General features: G+C 44.8%; 1 protein-coding gene across 2 annotated transcripts in view; it reads right to left on the bottom strand.

Moving 5' to 3' along the window:
• LOC114873201 (phosrestin-2-like) overlaps positions 1-20,473 on the bottom strand; it is a 111,833-nt gene extending 91,360 nt beyond the window's left edge. The window contains exons 1-3 of one of the 2 annotated variants that reach the window (XM_046288082.1): positions 20,420-20,473; positions 20,267-20,354; positions 19,522-19,668 (exon numbers count right to left, since the gene is read on the bottom strand). Coding sequence is in view for 1 of the 2 variants with exons in the window: in XM_046288081.1 (XP_046144037.1) it covers positions 4,550-4,556 (7 nt within the window). In the remaining variant the exon portion in view is untranslated. Of the gene's footprint in view, positions 1-4,549; positions 4,582-19,521; positions 19,669-20,266; positions 20,355-20,419 lie in introns of those variants that run through there. The other variant, XM_046288081.1, reaches the window with a different exon arrangement.
• Positions 20,474-21,373: the final 900 nt, after the last annotated feature.

Genomic DNA, 21,373 nt, shown 5'->3' with positions numbered 1-21,373 from the left:
CGTGCGTGCGTTTTAAAAATCAACAGGAATCTCCTCGTATTTCCAGGACGTTCGCGCAAATTGAGCCATAATGCCGAACACGGGCCAATAATTGCTCGCAACTGCTCCGGAGCTCACGAAATTCGTGTACCTTTACCTTGCAATTATCCTTGCAAAAACCGACATCGTTTTAATTCTTAACTGCATAACGCTGCCATTTGGCGAAACATAATCTACGTTATTGAGAAACGCAACGTCACATTTGTCATTTTGTCGTCTTCAAATCAGTCGAAAAGTAACACTCTCCTTTCGCTCGTATATCTCCATCGAAAACGTAACTCTATCCGCTATAATTCACGATAAAAGACCGCGATAAATTGTGGAACATCCAAGTAAGGAGATCCATACATCAAGATGAGCTTATCGTAAAATCGAATATTTTAATTGCGCACCCGTTTCGTGGCGATACGCACGGCGCGTGCAGGTGTCCCATGGAAAACGATATAATCGATGGTAACTTGTCATTATCGAGTAGCGTGCATCATCGATGCTCATCAATACACCGGACGAACGAGATTTGTCGCTTGCCCGTCGTTACCCATCCGATGACAAATCGTCCGGTAGCCAGGATCGTTTCAACGCGATGCTCTATCGCCACCCTACCTGTTACCCTCCCTCTCTACGTTATTAGTCGAGAAGATAGAGCTCACCCTCGTGCGAGCTTGAGTAATTAAGTCATTTGCAAAAAAAAAAAAAAAAAGAAAAATTAAGATTGAACAGTGAAATTTCACTGGGAAGAAACCGAAGGCAACGATTGATCACGGTGTTTCGCGTGTACCGACAAAATAATTCAGCCGGCACTTTCAGAAATGATCGAAACACACGGGGTGTCCGATCAGAGCGGCCACTTACGACGTAGTATCTGATGTGGCCGTATTAAGGTAATGAATTATCGTGGCGCGATCACGATAACCGAATGTTTAGCCAACAGTTTTCTCTCGTAATTTGCGTGCCGGTACCCACGCGATCAACACGATCCCGAATAGACGCAACGGCATGTGTGCGTGCAAGATAAAAGCTCGAGGACGCGGAAATGCCGAGCGAACACATGGCCGTAGAGGAATTTAAATATTGTAATTAAGATGATGAAGAAAAAAAAAAAGAAGAAAGTGGTTGGAATAATCGAGACGATGTTCGAGCTTGCTTGACCATCGAACGTTTCGGTGGGCGAGTTTCGAACGAGCATATGGCCGGACAATTACCACGCAAACTCCGAAAACACGGGGGACACAACGTCCCCGGGCCTTATCTTCGTTCTCGATCCCGACCATTTTTCGGTCCCGTGGTCGGTTCGAGATATACCATCCTTGTAACGTATTTTTTCCTTCACCTTCGTGGAAAGTATTGTTTTACAGGGTTCCTCGTTAAAGCGATTTCCTATGTCCTGCTAAACTGTTTTCTCGGAATTCCGATGGAAAGACAACGGTACGAGTATCGAAAATTAATTAAGTAGATTACCATTTCATTCAATCGCGTATGACAGTTGAGGATGTTGAAACAAATGGAAATTTTCCTCGTACACGTGATTGCTATTAGCCGAACGCTAGCGGTAATTTTGAATTTCAGATTATTGGTGAGTAATGTTCGTAGCAACCGTTCGGCAGTCAACGCGAAGACAGAATCATTACTTAAACCGATAGAGCTCGCGCGGTGGGTAGAAACTATAAGTACACATTGGATGGCCAGTTTACGTGCGTAAAGCCGAGGTCTCCAGCGGCGGTAAATTGATAAAGTGGGTGACAAGTCGTTAAATCACCGGCAGGTACGGTCATCGAGATGCGATTGCATGTGCAGTCGCGTTCTCGCGTGTGCGCGCGACCGCCTCGGTGCGACCAGAGGGAAAGCAGGGATAGAAAGTAAAACAGAGAGGATAAACGGGATAGGATGAAGAGGAAAGGTGGTGAGAAAGAATAGATCGAACGACGATAGAGAGGAGAAAGGTGGAAGCGAGAATCAGATTTACCAATCGACGATATATTTCGACTATCAACATTTTTGTAACTTATCGTTTTAACGTCGCGGCCGGCATTTGCATGCGAGTTTCGTAAATCATTTGTAAAATACATAGCCGAGAATTTACGACTTTTCCCCGGAGACTGCTTTATGAACATTGTTGCTTTCCTTTCTTTCTTTTTAACACACATTCCCGGGTTAAAGAGAACTCGAGAGTCTACAACCTCTGGGGACGAATATCGTTGTGAAAATTGTTTCAAGAAATTTTTTCAAAGAGGTTTCTTTCCTTTTTTTTTCTTTGGAAAAGGACTAGTCGCGGTATTTGAAGAAATTAGCAGGTGTGTCGCTTAAAAGCCGCCACAGCTGGCCAATTTTTTTTTCTTTTCTTATTCCTTCACGAAGCAACATTCTCTTCGAAACGCAAGATGGAAATGGATTCTTCCTTTCGAATTAACGAACAATTACTATCATTTTAAGCGATGACTCGCCGAACGAATTCAAGATCGTGATATTATCCACCGAAACGACTTCTGGGGTGGCAGGGGATAAAAGAATGAATAAAGACGAGCCGGCGAAAACCGTGCCGCCTCGAAACGAGCACGATGAATAATCGACATTTCTGTTTCAATCGACGAAAGAAATTGATTTTCGCTCGAAAGACGTTTCTATTTAAACGACTTCGAGGATAACGTAAATTGGTTGTAAACGGATGTTGATGATATTTAGATAGAAAGAAAATGAACTGACCAAGCACCGATGGGAAGCGGTTTTTTGGGGAAATCGAAAGGCAAAGGCTGAAAAGTTAGCCGCACGATGATGGATGAAGAATCATTTAGAGGAGAAGCAGTAGGGACTCGCGGGGAGGACTATTAATTACGACAAAAGGGGCCGCGGGTTCGGCATCGTGGTATATAAGCGGCAGGACTGAAAAGGGCGAACGATTAGTTACTTTAACCAAATTATCTCGCGGACAATGGGGCCAACAGGTGAGAAGTCTTCGTTTGCTTCGTATTTCGATTCCGGAAGAATCGTTGTTGCCCATCACGGAAAGAACTTCCAAAGGCTTCTCGATCAATATGAAACGAAAGGAGATTGATTTTCGTCGTATTCGAATCTTTGTCTAAATCCCGAGAAAATATATGTAATCGAGGAGGAAGAGCGGCGGACGTGGAATTACAAGGCCGACAGGGTATTCCTCTTTACCATTCATCGTGGCTCGAGGATGGTCCGAGAAAGCGAACGACAATGAACGGGGCCGCAACCGGTACAAAATGATCTTCATTATACCAAAATCGGTAGCCAAATTGAGCGCGCATTTTAAAAAGAACACCAGGTTACAAGATGCGTGGACGCGACATGGTGTCCGAGAGACGTTTCCCATTGTGTCTCGAGTGGACAGGATGATCGTCGGTCATTTGTTTCCTAGCGGGATGGCGAGAAAGGCGTCGAGACGGGAACGGTAACAACAACAACACCGGTAACAACAACAACGCGAAGGAGAAGGAAGAAGGCGAACGACGATGACAGGAACAGGCAGACAAGGCTGCCTGTAATTTCATACGTCAGCGCCGAATATTAATTCGAATTCCTCCCTTAGCTCTCCGTCCTCGAGCGTTAAAGAACCGAGGTGGAGGGAAGAAGAGGGGGCAGTTTTTGTCCGGTAAATGAAATATCTTCGGTAGCCAGGCGTCCTGCGGCGATCGAGTTCGCTTCCATCGGCTTTTGTACCGGCACTGGATTCTTCGGGGACTCCCCGTAGCGGATAAGTGGAATCATTTCAACGATCCACCAGGTTCGAGGCCGACGCCGCCGCCGCTACGCTCGACTACCGAATACCGTCTCTAATACGACTCTTTTCGAATTGGCCTCGCTGATCTTAAGGAATCTATCCCGAAATATTCGATTAATTTTTCTCGGCCACGAATCACCTTGGCCCGCGAGTAACATTCGCGAACGATAAAATTCGTTAATTTCTCAGAGGTATTTCGAGACGATGTTAATGTCAACTCGAATTTCAACCTCTTCGTCTTCCCATACCGATAACGACGAAAGGCCGATGAGAAAGCAGCTGCTTATTGGTTCCTCTCGAACACGCGTGAATCGTCTTTACACGGTCGACGGCTCGAATTTATACAGTGTGGCGTGTCCGGTCGTTAGAACGAACTGACCGATCGCGGCAGATATCAGAAAAGCACCAGCAACGTGCTCGTATAACCAGTGGTCGCGCCAAAAGAGAGGGCGAGAGATAATTAAGGCGGTCCCGTAGTAAATACGCGCTCGTCGGTGTGCAACATTGTGCATTTGTGCGAGTTTTCAATATACAGAGTGTCCCGATAATTAACGCATATCATATGCGTACACTTTATCACTGCCTACTAACTATTGCCTGTGTCTCGCAATATACCTTTATTTTCTGTACTGTAGTAATATATTGTATCTTATATGCACGATTTCTAAATAAACGTTACAAGATACAAATACGAAAAGAAAAGAAATATAACTTTCCAAATAATTCAATAACAAAAAACCACCACCATTATTGTTCGAAACGACTCACCAAACATGCTGAAAAATACGATTGACTTTAAAGGCGTTCTGTGTACAGGGTGTTCGGCAAGGGCATCCTTTGGGGTGATTTTCAACAACTTCTTTCTGCACCAAAGTGTTTAAATTACGAATGAACAAACAGCGACTAATTAGCACGGCTATGAGAACCGTGCTCGACCGAGGCCTCGAACAAACTACTAGTTGTCGCATTAGTAAACAAGGTTGCACGACTTCGCTCGAGCTCGGTTCGTAACCGACACTCCCGAAGCTCATCCTGCGTATTATACCCGCTTTGATTGTTCGCTATTTTCCTTTAGTAATTCAAAAATTAAGGCTTAACAGGAATTTTGGCAGGGGAAAAAATTGTTTAGAATCACCTCGTTACCACCCCCTCAAAATATACCCGCCCATAAGTGAACACCCTGTATATATCGAGAGCACTATGTATCCCGTGACACGTATTGATGATGGTAGCACTGCCGTCTTTTAACTACTACCTTCCCCATTTCTGTCCTTCTTTTCCTTTTCTCGCCGTCGGATAAGTATTTTCGATAACGACGAGACTCGTGAGCACGGTGGTGAAGTTACGAAAATCACGTCTCCAAGTTTTTCTCTCTAACCAACGATCTGACGGATTTCGATGCAAGTCGTTGAATCAAAGAGAAACATTTCCTGTACGCGCCGACAAAAGATAAAGGTGACGTGGAAGAAATAAAGTTTAATAGAAATCTGCATACGAAGGGTCGCGAGGGAAAAAATGATGATTAATTCGCGAAATAATGGTGGCACACACCGTTGTACGCTAAATACTTGCACGGTGCACGAGTTATATAATACGCGTATATATACGTGTAAAGATAAGCGTATAACGCGATGACACTTATTGATGATGGCAAGCATCGAGCGTCCTTTCTTCGCTCGACGCTTACTTGCGTTGCCAAGGCGGATCGCCGAGGAACGTACCGTAAGAAGACAATTTGGCAAGGTGCCGGTTGTTAATTTTAATTACAAAAATACCGGGGTTAAAAACTTTCGCGCCCAATCCAACTACCGTCACCGCGGCCTTGCTAATGAACCCAGACAAAACTGTGAACTACGTCGTGCCGTGATTCGCCAACGAAACGGCTCTGCCAACTCTTAACGCCAAATGTTTTCAAAGCTATTACCCGCTATATTAGATACTTCTTTCTTTGCAATAGAAAAGTTGATAGTCGTCCATTCCAACTGAAGATCGTTCTCTACGTGATTAATTTACATCCCGGCAATAAATTATAATTAATCGCAGCCATTAAACCCCGGCTTCGACCGCGTTGATCTTACGATGTCCTGGTCGGTCGGAAATTCACACTATTGACTCGGTGAATTAACATCGGTCATTAATTCCAAAGTGCATCACGAGAGCGTTAGGTGGATGCATAATTTAGGCGTTCGTTAATTAAAATAGACGGAAAGAAACGATCGAGGGGCTACGTTAAGTGGAAGATCGTTCCGTTTGCAACACGGCGAGGTAATTAATTTAATGGCGCGTAGAGAAAGAGACGATTTCAACGTCGTCCCGTGTTTACATCGCGGTTTGCACGCATCATGTAAATAAACTGGCGAATAGGCAGGCTCGGTTCGTGAAAGTTTCTTGCAAAAAGGAACGCGGAACGGAGGTAAAGACGTCGTAACGTCCCGTGAAATAAGACCGTTCCCATAACGCGCTAGTCGGGTGCAATGGGCCGGATAAATCGTCAATGTGTTTCGCAGAGGAATTTCGTGACGCTTCATTAGGCGAAACCACGGTCGCACCGCTGTCCCCGGTGACAAGTTTGACAAATTATTCCGCAGCGGTTTCTGCAGCTTGCGACGCGTCCTTGCGTTTGCCTGAAAACCCGTCGGCAGGTCCTTCAAAAGGATCCAGGCCTTTCGCGTCGCATCGAAACGAACAGACCGAATATCTGTCTTACGGAGAAAGTACATATCCGAGGTGACCCATAAAAATTCATTCCAAGACTTTCAAATAATTATTTTACCACATCATCGATATTCGTTCGCGGAAGGGTTAAAATCACGTTGCAACCTTGTGTTCTTCGACGCGAAGCTCGACAAATAAGAAGCGGAGCTAACCAGCTGGTACCTTAAGTGAAATTAATCGGCTCCGATAACTTAGCGTACAGATAGCAGACGGTGAAGGCAAGTAGCACGGGCCACCGCCCGCGTACTTACGTGCGGTTTTCGCGTGTATTTTGCACGCGTACGCGTGTAAAACGATGCATCGGTGTGGGTATAGCACTATCCCCGGTGCACGGTCGCCTGCATAAAAGGCCAGGTCCGCGCATTGCCTTTATGATGCAAAGAAGGCCAGCATTAGCCGGTAACAATGGCTCGACCAGTACCTCGCCTCCTTCCCTTCACCCCTTTTACCGCATCCCCTTTCCACGCCCGCGCCGCGCCGCTCTTATAGTTTTTTTCCTTTGGTAACAGGCTTGTTAAAGTAATAACTCTAATTACACACCGTTCGAAATACACCTTCTCACCTTTTTGAATGGACTTGAAAACGCGGATGAGCGTCTCGTTACTTCTTCCCTCATCATCCACCCTCTTCCTCCTCCCCGAAACCCTGCTTTCGGCTCTTTCATTATTTCTTCTGTATCGCTCTCCCGCGAGCGAAAGTTACTCGCATCCGGTGCGAAACAGGGTTGAACGTAACGCACAGTTAAACGGATAATTTTATATAGATCGGGGAGGAACTTGGCGAGCTTCTATGTGTCGTAGAAGCTTCGGTTTTGGATGGTGACAGTGTCGCGGTAAGTGTGCAAACAATTCGTTTTGAAATCCAATTAAGTCGAGCTTCTCGAACCGCTCGGAACAATAACACTTTGCCCTTTACAATGCGGTGGCGCGGTTGCTTAATACCGCGTGTGCCACGCCTCCTAGAAGGTTGCTTGCCCTCTCATCCCTTCTTCCTTTTACCCTCTGCTCGACTGGTCAAAACCCCACTCCATCTATCGCGTCGATGCCCTTTTGTTTCGCCGTTCATTTGTCTTTCTTCCTCCCCCGTCATCTTTCTCGGTCTTCTTCGTACCTTCTTCCCGTGTCCCTACGTTCCTCCTTCTTTCTCATTTTGCATCGTCAGCTCTTTTCTCTGCTTTCTGCCGGGCTCGGCCCATTCGACGCCGATGGGGTTCTCCAGAAGAACCACGGTCCGACTCGCAGCCCCCGAAAGGACCATAAAACGATAAATTAAGCCGCAGAGAGAGAGAGAGTAAGAACGACCGTAAAGGCATCATTCACGGCGTACCGCACATTATTGCCGATCGATGAGGAAGATGTCACCGGCAGACACGTTGCTGCTTTGCTTAGATTTACAGGGTGAAATACGACCCAATCCGTTCTACTGATACCTTCGGTCTAGGACCCCGAGGATTTTTCAGTTAGGTGGGCAAGGTGTTTATAAAAAAAAGAGGCTACGATTTCAGGGGCTAATTAGTCCTCGTGGATCCATTGAAATTTTGAGGAATACATCGTGGATACTAGATGACGAAACGGTACTTAATCATAAAACTATTCGTATAATTGATTGATCACGATCTAGCTCTTTCATCGTGAAAGTCTTTCGATAATTGGACGATCCACTTTGTTCTCTTTAACAAGAGGGCATCCTGAGACGGTGCTCAATTTCGTTGTCGTCCAAGAGACTATTATAAAAAATATCTTTCGTAACGATTGTTCAATTTTCAGCAAGTCGAAATTGACTGGCACGGTAATGATCGAGCAATAACAACGATCAGAAGCGTACAGCCCACCGTTGATCACGATTTCCAATCGAACGTTCGATGAAATCGTTCCGTGTAATCACCGTCCCGGGAGACGCCGGTTTTCGTGGCTAAAATCTGATTTCAATTAAAGTAACGGGCAAGATGATTTCGTCGACTATCGGTTCCCGATCGTCCGGCCAAAGGGAGACAGATTTAGATGATCTGAAAATCATTTTTGTGTCTAATGCGAGGAAGATGCCACGCAAGGGGTGGTTTCTGTCCCGGTGCATAAAACGATACGGACACCGCGATGTTCTTTTTGAAATCTATCATTATCATCGGGCAAAACGGTATTACCCCATAATCGCGTGGAACGATCCGCAGAAAGATACCAGAGGGACACTTAATTTTCGTCGATTCGCCTTCGGTGGAAAGAGTCGGTATCGAACACGGCTCGATGCTGGTTCGAGATTGATAATAAGGGCCAGGCTACGATGATTGGACCCCGTTCGGCGACACGATCGTTCGCAATCACAAGCAACTTCGTTCTTTATTTTTTTTTTTTCTTTCTCTTCCACGAGTCAAACGCGATCGGTGGTAATTACCCGTTCTCCTTTGCCCTTAATAACGACGCAGCAATCCGAGCCATTTAATTTCCAGGTCTGTCAGGTTTCCTCCCCGGCCGATTTTGCTGTTCGATGCGAGGGAGGATTCGTCGGTCGAGGGAGAGCCCGTTGAAATGACAGTAATATCGTTGCCTTGTGGTTTTGTGCACCACGCTCTGATTATAGCCCACTTCCGCCGCGTAAACAACGGTCTCGGGACAAACCTTTTTAATGGCCTTTACCCCTCCGCAATGGACAGCTGAGAGGACGCGAGTATTGTGAGCTAAATTGTTTCCACTTTCCCTCGCGCACCCTCGATTCCGTACTTGCCTTTTCTAAACGTACCGATCCTACCGTTCAGAATTTAACTTGCAATTAGCGGTAGAAGGTAAGAAAGAAGAGGCACGAGAATTCGGTGCAGCTTAAACCTGCACGAGTTCGAGATAATGAATTGTGTTTCATTCGAGTTGGCTCGAAAGGTGTAATTTCGGTGGTGGGGCCCGGTCTAATTAGGCGGGGACATCTGTAGCCAGCGGCTCTCAAACAATTAGCACTTATCTTTATTTAATTTAATTTGCACCGACGTGAACTGCAACCGGTGCTGTAAATTAAAATCGACCTGCTATAACACGAAATTAATTGCATCACACGGTGTAACCGATCGAAAGACAATTCTTGTAATATACGACCCGTTTCGATTCGTTATCCGGCTGGATCTCTCGATCGGCACGCGTTAAGAGCATCATCAACGATTCGATGAGATGTAATAAACGTTAAGATTGTCGATTAGCGGGTTTATGAATAATCGTAGTCCCGAAACCGCGCATTGATCATCATTATTCCAAGGTTTTTTTTAAAAGGTTATTTAAAGCGACGGTAGCCCGTGTGTTACAACAACGCCGAGCTATTGATACCAGCGTTGTAAATTACTTCTTAAAGGGTGGCGAACACCTGCGCGGATCCATGCATAAACGTTGCCCCGATAAGATCGGTAGGTTCATCTTCGCGGCAACGTGCTACGAGTAATTCAGCTGTTTCTTTCTTTACGATTTCAGTTGTACTTCATTTCCTTTTTAATTTCCATAAATTACTAGGTGAAACGCGCGTACGCGTGCTGCAACGTGTTTCGGTCCCGGTCGAATCGAGGGAGAAAAGAAAAAGAAGAAATTACAAATCGAGGCCAAGCCACTCGATTATCCTAATGAAAATACTTTCACAATTTCCACGAGTAATATCGTGAAATATTGTCGCGTTAACAGGCTCGATTGGTGTCGAAGATTATGTTACCGACGCGAAACCGTGGAAAATAATCACGTCGTCGTGGAAATCAAGGAAAGCCTGCCAATCGAGGATCGTCAGCGGGTATATAAAATATAAGCGACGATGAAATTTTACGTTGAAGATCGGTAAACATGTGATTTCACCTCGAGGAACAACTTCTCGCGTGTTCGTGTGCATTATGTAATATACCGATGGTAAGATCAAAAGTTCGCTGAGATACGCGGGACGAGTTGGGTCGTCTGTAATAGATAGAAAGATTACGTTCGCGATTGGCACCGGGGATAACATTTTCTCCTCGCGGCGAGCGAGATTAGCGCAAAATTACAGAGGCCAGAACAGAGACGTGCCTGAAAGATCCGCGAGGATGGAACACGTTTCTATCGAACATTTTACGAAAATCGTACTTTGTAGCAGCGTAAAAACGCAAAAATTTTCCATATGCCCTCGCGATCATAGAAATTGTCAAAGAAGATTTTATTAATCCCTAGGGACGCACCGAACGATGCCCATTTTCTGGGTAAACGGACGTTTACGACGCGTCTTGTCGACGATAATTTTCTCGGTACATTAGACCAGTTAGCGATTCATTGTCGAGAAAGCCGCGTTAAAATCGTTTATTCGCAGAGCTTCAGGCATCGAAAAGTTACAGAAGGCCGGTGTAAGCCGTGTGACAAATCGACGACCGTTAGTCAGACAAATGCAGGAACCCGTGGCCGTTCGAATCGAAAATTTGCAATCCTTTATTTAGTCAACAAGCTGGAGGGACACCCGGTTCCTCCTTTTGTCGCGACACCCTCCATTAGCCCTAACAACCCTTAAGGCGAGTTCACAGTACTCCTCCCCGGAGAATTTTCTCGGTCGAATTTCATCTACCAGCGATTCGCAACGCACGAAGACCGTGCCGAAAGAGTTTGCCTTTTCTTTTTTTCGTTCTTTCAAACCCATTTTCGAACAGTCATATTTCTGAAATATTATACTCGTCGTTATTCAAGAGACAGAAATACATGGTAATCGTCGGAGACAGAGGAACGTTGGTCAGGTTTCTAGTAAAGAAGCGAGGACGAGCGTGCCGGTTTCAACCCGGGCGACGATCTCTCTCCGTATCACGATTTCACGTTTACATACATTCGTGTGCCTCGTCCAGGGATCACCTGAAGTGATCGTACTGGCCCGATCGTGTTACGGGGATCCCCGTCCCTTCCAGTTCGTTCGGCCAGATTTCTTGCATGATCGCACCCGAATTCGTCCGTCCCAGGACATGTGGACACCTTCCACGTCCATTCACTTTCGGCTACGATCTACATATTAATGATTCTCGTTAATTGATCGACGCTGACGCGTAATCGAGCCTCGAATTACAGCCGCGCATCGATCCTTCCCTCGGTCGACGAGTTACCGTCGTGTCGTGCAACAAAGTCTTGGAAGGTTGCATTTTTCCGGTAATAAAGGATGCTCGGTTTTTTTTCCCTTGCGGTTTAAACTGGATATTCAATAAGGTTGTCGCCAGGGCGGTGGAAACATTTTTCTCCCGGATTCCACGTAATCCAAGGATTTCCGAAGGCAGCAGAGGGCACGACGTGGAAGCCTCTTACGGAGTTCCACGGGTTCATCCTATCGGAAGAGATACCGCGGACCTCCCACGTTGGAAATACGATACGCGAGCCCGGGTGACGATCCCGATCACTAATTGACCGTACCGGCCACGGCGATGATCTTTAAAAACACCCATCGGATCGTAATTGTCCGAGACGTGGGACACCGGTATCATCCTAATTTAATAAGCCACGCTAGCTCCGCGTGTAATCTTTATCCTAGAACTGTCTCCTGAACGAGAGTAAAATGTATTTTTTTGTCTAGCCGGGTGTAATCGGTTATCTCGTAAATCAACAGCTCTAGTGCAAACAGAAAGTTGCCAAGATTTGATCGCGCACGAACCGAAGAGGAACGTTTTCGACCTTTGTCGGCGAGAATATTTCAGTAGCAATCATATCGGTAATTCGCCGGCTGATTGTCCCTGACCGCAGACCGATCCACGACCGGGCATCGTTCCTTATTTTATTCCCTCCTTATTTGGTCAAACGTGAACTCTAACGGAGCCAGGATCTGGCCGCATCGCGGAGGTGTATCCTCAGACCGGGGGTTGTGGTAGGGAAAAGGATGAAGTTCAAAGGATCAGCATAAACGATCCAATCAGTCGTGTAATTCGACGTGATTGCGTGGTATTCGCGAACGACGGCCCGTTTCTGCTACCGTGTTGAATATCATCTTAGAAAACAATCGTCGAATTCCTTTCGACTGACCAAATGCTTGTTCGTATCGCGTTCGTTCCCACGCCAGTCATCGATGATTAAAATCGTAAATAATTAATAAAAAAAACGTCGAAAGAAAGGTAACGCAATCGAACTAAAAGAGGAAATTAACTAGCAACGACACGATATGAATCTAAGGAATACACGTAGTGTGTTTCACTGGTATTTCAACGGAGGCAATTTTCCACTACACGACAATGGGAATGCGCGGTTCGAAGATGACGATAAGAGTAATGGCACGACGAGGCTGCCTTCTTACTGTCATTATCGTTGCTGCTTTATTATCGCTGGGTAGTCAGCTCGTTATTGCTGGCCGTTAAACGAGAGCAAAGGACTATAACGAAGCGGCATCGGGTAAGAGCAACAGCCTGAAACTCTCGCTGCCGTGAATTAACGCGAGCATAAATTCCCATAGACACCTCCTTAATCGGTCTGTTCCTCTCCACACCTGTCCCCCTCGTACCTTCACGTCCGACCTCCGGATTATACATACGCGTTCAAGATACCATGAAGACGTTGCTGACAATACGCCTAATGTATGATACAGTAACTGATACAGTTATCTGTTCTTAATTGTTTACCGTTCGCGAGCATGTACCTGTCGTAGGTGATGCTAGATTTTTCCGTCGATAACGCGGGAAAGAGCGGTACAATGCTGTTCAGAGGTCATCGAGCGATTGCTAAAGCAACCTTTAGCTTCGACCTTGATACTATAATTGTGGAAACTTTATTAACCGAGTTGGTTGTAGTCTCGATAGACGAAAGGGTTAATTAATACGTCACTGGTGTTAACACGTTCACTAACGTATCGAGAAAATGACATCGATAATTTAAAGTAAAATCGTTTCAATTCTATCGATAATGATTGTCGTCGCAGCGAGTTCATCGACCGAACGGAGCGAGAAATTAACGCGGCCTTTTGGGTCGTCGCGAGTTTAAGCGCGGAAACCCCGCGGGCACGCAGAAGTATTCGCCCTGATGGTGGTTGTAGATGGATTCGCGGCAAAGTCGGTGCGGAACGACGGCAATTAATAGCGGGTGCCTATAGGGTGCCTGCGGAAGTGAAAATAAAACGGCACGAAGCTCGCCCCTTTGGCGGCACTACGGCGGCGAGTCATTAAGCGGACGGGGTGAGGGGAAGAAAAAAAAGAAGGGGAAGGCATTGTATAATATCTCGTGCGTTACCGCGAGACCGAATGCACGCGTACACGCACTGCATTTTCTCTCCTGCAACGGCACGAGCCGAATAACAAATTCTAGTTCTATCCATTTTAATTTCAACCCTTATTCTTTGATGAACTTGCAAACAATTTTCCCATATACCTGATTCATTGGATCTTCTGTGAAAATGAAACTAAAATTATCCGCCGGATCGTACGACCATATCCAAATGTCGTTCGCGACGCGTCGGTTAATGAACGAAAGGAATCATCCTTTGGTTGGGCCGAAAATTAATTTTCATATGGTGTCGGGAATGTTGATTTGACAGGCGATCCAAGACGAATCGGTCGGAAACGATCCAAGCACGTAGCGCGGACGAAATCGTGGACTGATCAGCTGCGATCACGCAGCCGAGCAACGAAGGTAAGGCAAGGCAGCCTCGCTTAATGAAGGTAATTAAGTTTTTCTGCATCTCGAAGTCACCACCGCCGCGCGGTTGATGGATGCTTTGGCCGATCTACACGTAAGTGGTAGCATGCAAGGGAGCAGAGGGGGCCAAATAGACCGAGAAGACGAATGAAAAATTAGCTGTTCGAGGGCGCGTTTTTGCCGCGACCCTTCGTCACTCCCGGCGATTTTATTCCCGCCTAAGGTGTATCGCGCGTCGATGCACTCGTTACTACTCGGAACGAAACGACCCGCTCCTAATCCGATAAATTACGCTTTACGTCCCAGACATCGGCGGATTTAAACACCACGCGATTCCAATTTTATACGACCTGAAATTATGACGAATACTTCTTACCTACATTCCCGACGGGGAGGATCGTTCTCTCAATGGACCTCGATAATTCAAGCTTTGTGCAACTTTTTAAATTATTGCATATTTATTCCACAACATGTTGCCTGTTTTCTTCTTTAAATCGTACTCTCCCTAAGAGTACCCTATATTTTTTTTCAATTGATCACCTCATCAATTAAGATACATTTGCTAGGTGATCGATAATTTAGGACATGGGAAAATGAGACTCTAAAGCGACGCGATTCCAACATCCGAGATGTAATGAATAAATCGATGGAATTCGCAATGCGCAATATAAGATCTCATTCAACGAAAGATTAAAACCGATTACCAAGATTGAGGACTGAAATGGACCGTGTATACGCTAACAGAGAGGAGAAACGATCGAGTACGAAGTGGGTTCCCGGAATTCTTGTTACTCGATTACGTGATTAGTCAGGAACCAGTGGTAACAAGAGAAAAAAAGATGATTTCTCTGTTTACCCGCACGTTCCACGAGTATCCTTTCGGCGGGTTGGTAGACGCGGGATTCAGAAGCCCGAGTAACGCGAGTGCACGTTCACGCGGATACGTGTCGGTATGCAGATCGTTGGTATTTTATCAATCAGCCGGAGCCAGGGGAGATGCTAAGATATAGATACCACTTGGACCTGTTGCCTCTGTCTCAAGATACTCCTCGAGGCATGCACCCCTACAGACACCGAGGATCCGACCGGAAGGTCGGTGACGCACGGTACTTATTGTTAAATCTGGATAGTGAAGAGTTTAAGTTCTACCGAACTAACGGATAGACGAAGGGACCGGTTAAAGACGGAATGCGGTCTCGCCGCAACGGAGAGTTTGTAATCGATCAGCCAAACGATTCTCTTACAAACTTATGTAATGTAACAACGAATCACGAGTCTAATTTCAATATTACAAAGAGCGCAGTTAAATTAATTTAGACTACAGCGTTAATTCCTGTCATCGGAGATACTGCAATCGATCGGAAATCAAGCCTGCTCGATTTGCGCAATCCTCGAAGGCTAAATCGAGCGGTGATACCGAGCGAGACGCAGAAGCAATCGGCTATCGTTCGAATATTCTCCTCCTTTTCTTCGTTACTCTTTCCCGATCGCGATTACCTTCTCTCCTTCGGGCGCTTTACAGCTCGTACACGGCCCTGGCCACACGTTACGGGCTTCAAACCACAGAGCCTAACGTTCCCATATGTATCATATGTTCTGTCCTACCGTACACCGTCACGCGCACGCACACGCACGCACGCGTGTCAATTCTCACGCACTCGTGCACGCACATCGTCCACTTAAGTCCTCTCACGGAGAGAGAGAGAGAATAAAAAAAGAGAAACGTCAATTCGAGATTCACCTGCGCGAGAAAAATCAAACTCATTCCGATAGGAATTTGCGCCCCGCAGAAAGGGTCGAAACACTAAAGTGACTTTGCCCTTCGTTCATTACTTTCCAATTAGATGGACTCTAATGTTAAGGAATGAATTTTAATGAATCAATAAAATTAGAAACACCGTGTTAGTTTGTATGATGGTACAAACGATGGATAAAGAAGAGGGATAACGTAGCTGAGATACAGGAAACCATAGCGGGGACATACTTTAACTGTTACAGAACAGGCTGCGGTCATTGCGGCGTTATATTCGTTTACTTTACGTTAATCATGGCGTTTTATGGTAATTCAATAGCGTCTTTCCCGTGCGTCCGTCCTCCCCTTCTGTCTACCGGATTAGTTCACAGTCTTTCATTCTGCAATCGATCCTACATCGTCGATACGATTCCCGGGCGCAACGAGGATCGTGCACGGCTGGTAATCCGATCGATCGATCGATCCATCGATCGGTTGTCGTTGTTGCCCCCGGCTAACTCCATGGCTCGTCGATCAAATCTTGTCCCCATGTAAGGAGAACCGATTTGTTCTTTAATAATCCCCTCGTCGTTGGTGCTTAATTAATGCCTCTCGTAATTAGCCGTTCTAGGAGAAGCTAATCACTCCTGTTTCTCTTTTTATTAATAATCCTCGGTTGCAACGATTAACCGGTTCTTCTATGCACTCTTTCATCGAAGTTTATCGTGTCTCCTTATATACTTGATCTCGGCTCTATTTAACCGTTTACGATACCAATGATTTACAGCCCGTTAGAAATATCATAGATCCTGCCTTTCTCCTACATCACAGGTTTAGGAATTTTCCTCAATGGTCAATCAGTGAGATAATTGTGAAAATTGAACGAATTTCAAACTCTTTCCTCTGAAAGTTCCATAACTGTGACCTAGCTACATCGCATCGTTCAAAGGGTTAAACATCCAAGGTTTCCGAGCTCGATAAATTCAGGATCGAAGCGGGGAGAGCATTAAGAACACCGATCCATTACGAGTAATCACTTCTGACAGTATTCGTGGCGGACAAAAGTCATTGCTCCTCGAAGGACTGGCCGAAGAGGTTTTCTTGAATATTTTTCGACACATAATACTCTGGGCGGTTAGCTCCGTGCTCGCTCCATCAACTTCGATCAAATCGTACGAGCAAGACGAAGAGAAAGAGAGAGGTTCTCTCGAGGGACTCGATAATAAGCTTAGACATCATCTCTTCGGAACGAGGAGGAAGAGATGGGACAGAGAAGTTTTGCGGTTAACTTGCATTCAAATGTTTATGATATCATTTCGAAGAACTTTGATCCATTCGTTAATTCCAGGTGGAAAAATTCGATTCGAATAAGATGAGAATCAGAATTGACGAAGAATTGTTACTTTTAATACAAATCTATAAGTCGTCGCGATTTCGTAAAGGGTCAACTATGGTCGTTTCTTACCGAACAAACGAAATGCAAAAGAAAATCAATGGCACGAAGAAGAAGAAGAGGAAGAAGGATAGGAAGAAAATGAAAGAGAAAAGGAGGAAGCGAATGATATTTTTGTGGTAGCGCAAAGTTAAGGCCGTGGCCGCAGAGCAAACGTCGGTCGGCCGCAATCTTCGGTCAATTTCCGAGCAAGAGGCAAGCAATCTTGCTGTGCAAACAAAAAGGTGGCCACTGTGGGGTTATCTTTCGCGAAAGAAACAAAACGAAGCTAGATGCAGAGAATCCACTGATCGACCCTTTGTCGGTGGCCCCTTCGGTCGAGGGATGTTTCAGTGGCAATCGCATCGATAATTTCGTTTCGTTTCTCGACTACCGTACGTTGCTTGTAAATGCAATCCTAGTAACCTCTTCCTCGTCGGAATTTTTTCAAAACCATCGAACACTACTCTGCACAACCTATGCTGCATCGTTCAATGGAATTTTCATTCGTTGCAATCACCTAAGATAATGTAACCGCGCTTTTTCCCGTGAGAACGTATCGATACAATGATTTCTATTCGACGAAAGAACTCGTAACTTCTCCATTTCTACCATTCGTACTAATATTTTCAATTACTATGTACGTTATTGAAATTATTCATTGCCAATCGAACGAATATTGATAGAGAAATACATTGTTAGTAAAAACAACGTCGATCGCTCGACGCGAGTAAATTACCATACCGCCCTCCTCCTCCTCTTTCCTGGTAATCAGTTTTCCATCACGACTCAATTACCAGCCGATCTAATTAATGTTTCAGAATTTTTCTTATCGAAAGCAGATGATTCTGTGAGAGTCCAGGGTTAAGACATCGGTCGATCGATCTTTCCTTGCGCCGGTGGAAACAAATGAGCTCCGGACAGCCGAGGTTCGAAGCGGCCCTTTTGAGGCCCTTTGATGCCCGGCAGCTCTTGGGTCAGGCTAACGCCATTCACGGTAGCCGTTCAGTCTCCTCTGACCCCGACACTTTTCTTATTTTTCTTTCACCCCGATTCTTTTGCTCCTTTTTCCAAAGACCACAGGCCTGATTCCCTACTGGAACACCGTAATGAACCTAGCGGAATGGACAATGGTCCTTCCACGTCCGATGCTTGATGCCTCGCCACCAGAAAGGGTTAATAACGATCCTTCGTGATCATTAGTAAATTACCCTTTACCACCTCTACCGCGTTACAGTCTACGAATTTTCGCCAAATTTCTCGGCTAGGCAATTAATTTTCTTCGCCGTTCAAAGTAATTTTAAACCATCGCCGTTCGATGATGATTAAAAATCGCGTACAGTTCCACGACCGGTCCCAAAGCGGTGCAATTAAAATCACAATTGCGGTCAATCGCGGCGTAAACAAAGGAGAGAAGGAGCAGCAAATTGCAAGAATGGCGTTTGCCTCGGAGCCCATTGTCGATGGTAATATTGATTAATTACAATGTAGAAAGTGGCGGCGTGTCAAGCGGACAGACACCTTCGGCGATCGTCCGCAATCATCAAGCCTTCCATTAACAACAAAGAAGTGTACCGTGCCTCAAACTTTTTGGCTCAAACAAAATTATACCTCTACCATTTTTTACAACTGATATAAACATCTGTGAGAATTAGTTTTCACGGTTATAACGAGAACGATTCTAACAGCTGAACATCATTTTCTACGGATAATAAGATTCTCAAGTTTAATTTTTTCCGGAACAGATGTAAAAAAAAAAAAAAACGGTAATCGATAATGATGATAGTATGGATTATACACCCCATAAGCGGGCTAAAGAGTGCACGGTCTTAAATCCCCTTTAAAAGGATAATAGAAAAGTTATCGGTAGCGGTACAATAGCAGAGGGTGTCTGTAATTAATAGTCTTTCCAGGGAGACCGACATTTCAACCTATACTTTCATTGGCGTAACACACTAGGCAGATTTATCGTTTCTATCGATACATTTTTATCGAATATTCAAGAATTTTTAATTTAAAAAATATCGCTATGATTTCCTTCTTTAACACTCTGACCACCGTGTTACTCAAATTTAGATGAAACACACATTTATACAAAAGTCTATCGCATTTAAAGTACACTTTTTACAATTAAGCATCAATAATAAAAATATCATTTACTACTGGCAAAAGCAAAATAAGTGAAGCAGAAGCACTACAAATACCCTTTAGAATCGGAAAGTGGAAGGTCCTTTCTCGGTTCAACCTCCTACCCTTTCTGATCCGAAAGGGTAATTAATTAAGTTTGACTTACCGCATGAATTACAGGGGCTCGAAGTCAATTAATTAATTGTAACTTAGTCCACCCTCGCGAAGCGTGCCTCTAAGGGGATTTTGTCACCTTTTAAAAGCTGTTACGAAGACTCCGGCCTTTCAGCGATGAAATGAATATCCTTCGGCCCTGTAATCAATTTAAAATACTATTAGAAAAAAGAAAGTTATATTTTAGCGAAGGCGAATGTTAGGATTTTCATTTAAAAAATAACGTTTCGCTTGTTAGAATGGTAAACCACGTGAAAAGAATACGAAGACCGATAGGAGTAGGGATGGTTAGAGAATAAGCGGGAATAAAAGAAACCCGGCAAGAGTAATGTCTGGGGAAGCAGTTAAATTCGTTGCATGTGTGCCCTCAAAAGATTTCTACTCGTCCCTACACCCTTTTGTTTCCACGTTAGCTAAGCTTTTGTTTCGGTTATACGACCGAGAATACCGCCAGCCACGGCCCAATAAAACGAAAAACAGTGCCCCCCCATTTACAATGCCACGAATTTGCATAATTTCGCGTAATCTCCGCCATTTTACCTCTTCTCGAATCTCCTCGCTTTTCTTTGCCAAGAAAGAGTCGACTAAATTAATTTACCGAGGTTAAGTCGTTTTTCTTAAACACGCATTCTTTTCTCGCACTTTGGCGACAATCACTATTATCTTTCACTCAGATTTTCTACTTTTCTAACAGTTATTGAAAAAATTTCGTTCGAAAAACAAAATGGCGGCTGTACCTGACGCCGGTGGCGGGAATGTTCATTGCTCCGATAACCTCTTCAATCGACAATGCGATATCATGACCACTCGTATGTCGAAGATAACCTAAAAGATTCGATACATACGTAGCGTCAAAAATATCGATTAGAATGCATCTGAAAATTACATACCATGTTAAACTATTTCATCGAACGACAGTTCAAAGATCGGTCGAGCATACTTGCTATCGGCAGGAAAGAAGGAGCAAAATGGGGGTCCGGATAACTTTCGCAGCTCGGCAAGGCAACCAGGGCAATAATGGCGAACGGAACTGCTGGCGAGATGAATTCGAATGATTAAGAACGATTGGATTGTAGGTGCTCGCTTCAATTATGAGCAAGACACGCCATTCCCTCGTTATACCGCACTACTCTCGACTACACACCGACGCGGACGCAGAGGCGCGAACTTTTAATACGTGTGAACGCTCCTTTGTTAGTAGCGTGACCAATGAGCACTGACGTTATTAATCAAACGTTCTAACATCTTTCTGTGTATTGTCGCACACACAGAACACGCGCGCACTTTATCGAATACGCAAACCTTTTCTTCTCTCCCAATTATCGAGCAGCGCATTCTGGTGGACGTTAAATTTACTAATTTGTTTGACCAACCGAATCCTTTGCACGTGGTAAATCAAAACAGTGTTCCCGCCAAAACTCGTGATCAACGGGCGTGAAAAATAAACGATGCAAACTGTTGAAAACGAGAATAGAAATTTCCTTTTTTGCTTGTTACCGTTCGTTTAAATCAGATACGAATCTTTCTCTACGAATTAATTATGGAAACGCTTCCGGCCCAGTGAAAGCGGAAGTAGCGTGTAAAAGAAAGCCTAATCAGTGTATATGTATAATGTACAGCACGAACAATTTCACGTGTAATTTTTTTTTTCAACCTCGTATCCGTACATCGATCTATCGCAAGAGTTGCTTTTCTTTTTTAATTAGAATGATTTACGATGTCCAATTACGATGACTATCAATGGTATCCTGTGCGAGCCGGTAGCAAGCGTTTTTTGACTTACCGAGTAGAATCGAATCTACTTTTTTCGCCACAGTTCAATTCGCGGCGCAATGTTCGCGTAA

This window comes from Osmia bicornis, chromosome 12 (genome assembly GCF_907164935.1).
Source record: "Osmia bicornis bicornis chromosome 12, iOsmBic2.1, whole genome shotgun sequence".
Classification (NCBI taxonomy): Eukaryota; Metazoa; Arthropoda; class Insecta; order Hymenoptera; family Megachilidae; genus Osmia; species Osmia bicornis.
This window is presented reverse-complemented; position numbering and strand designations above follow the sequence as displayed.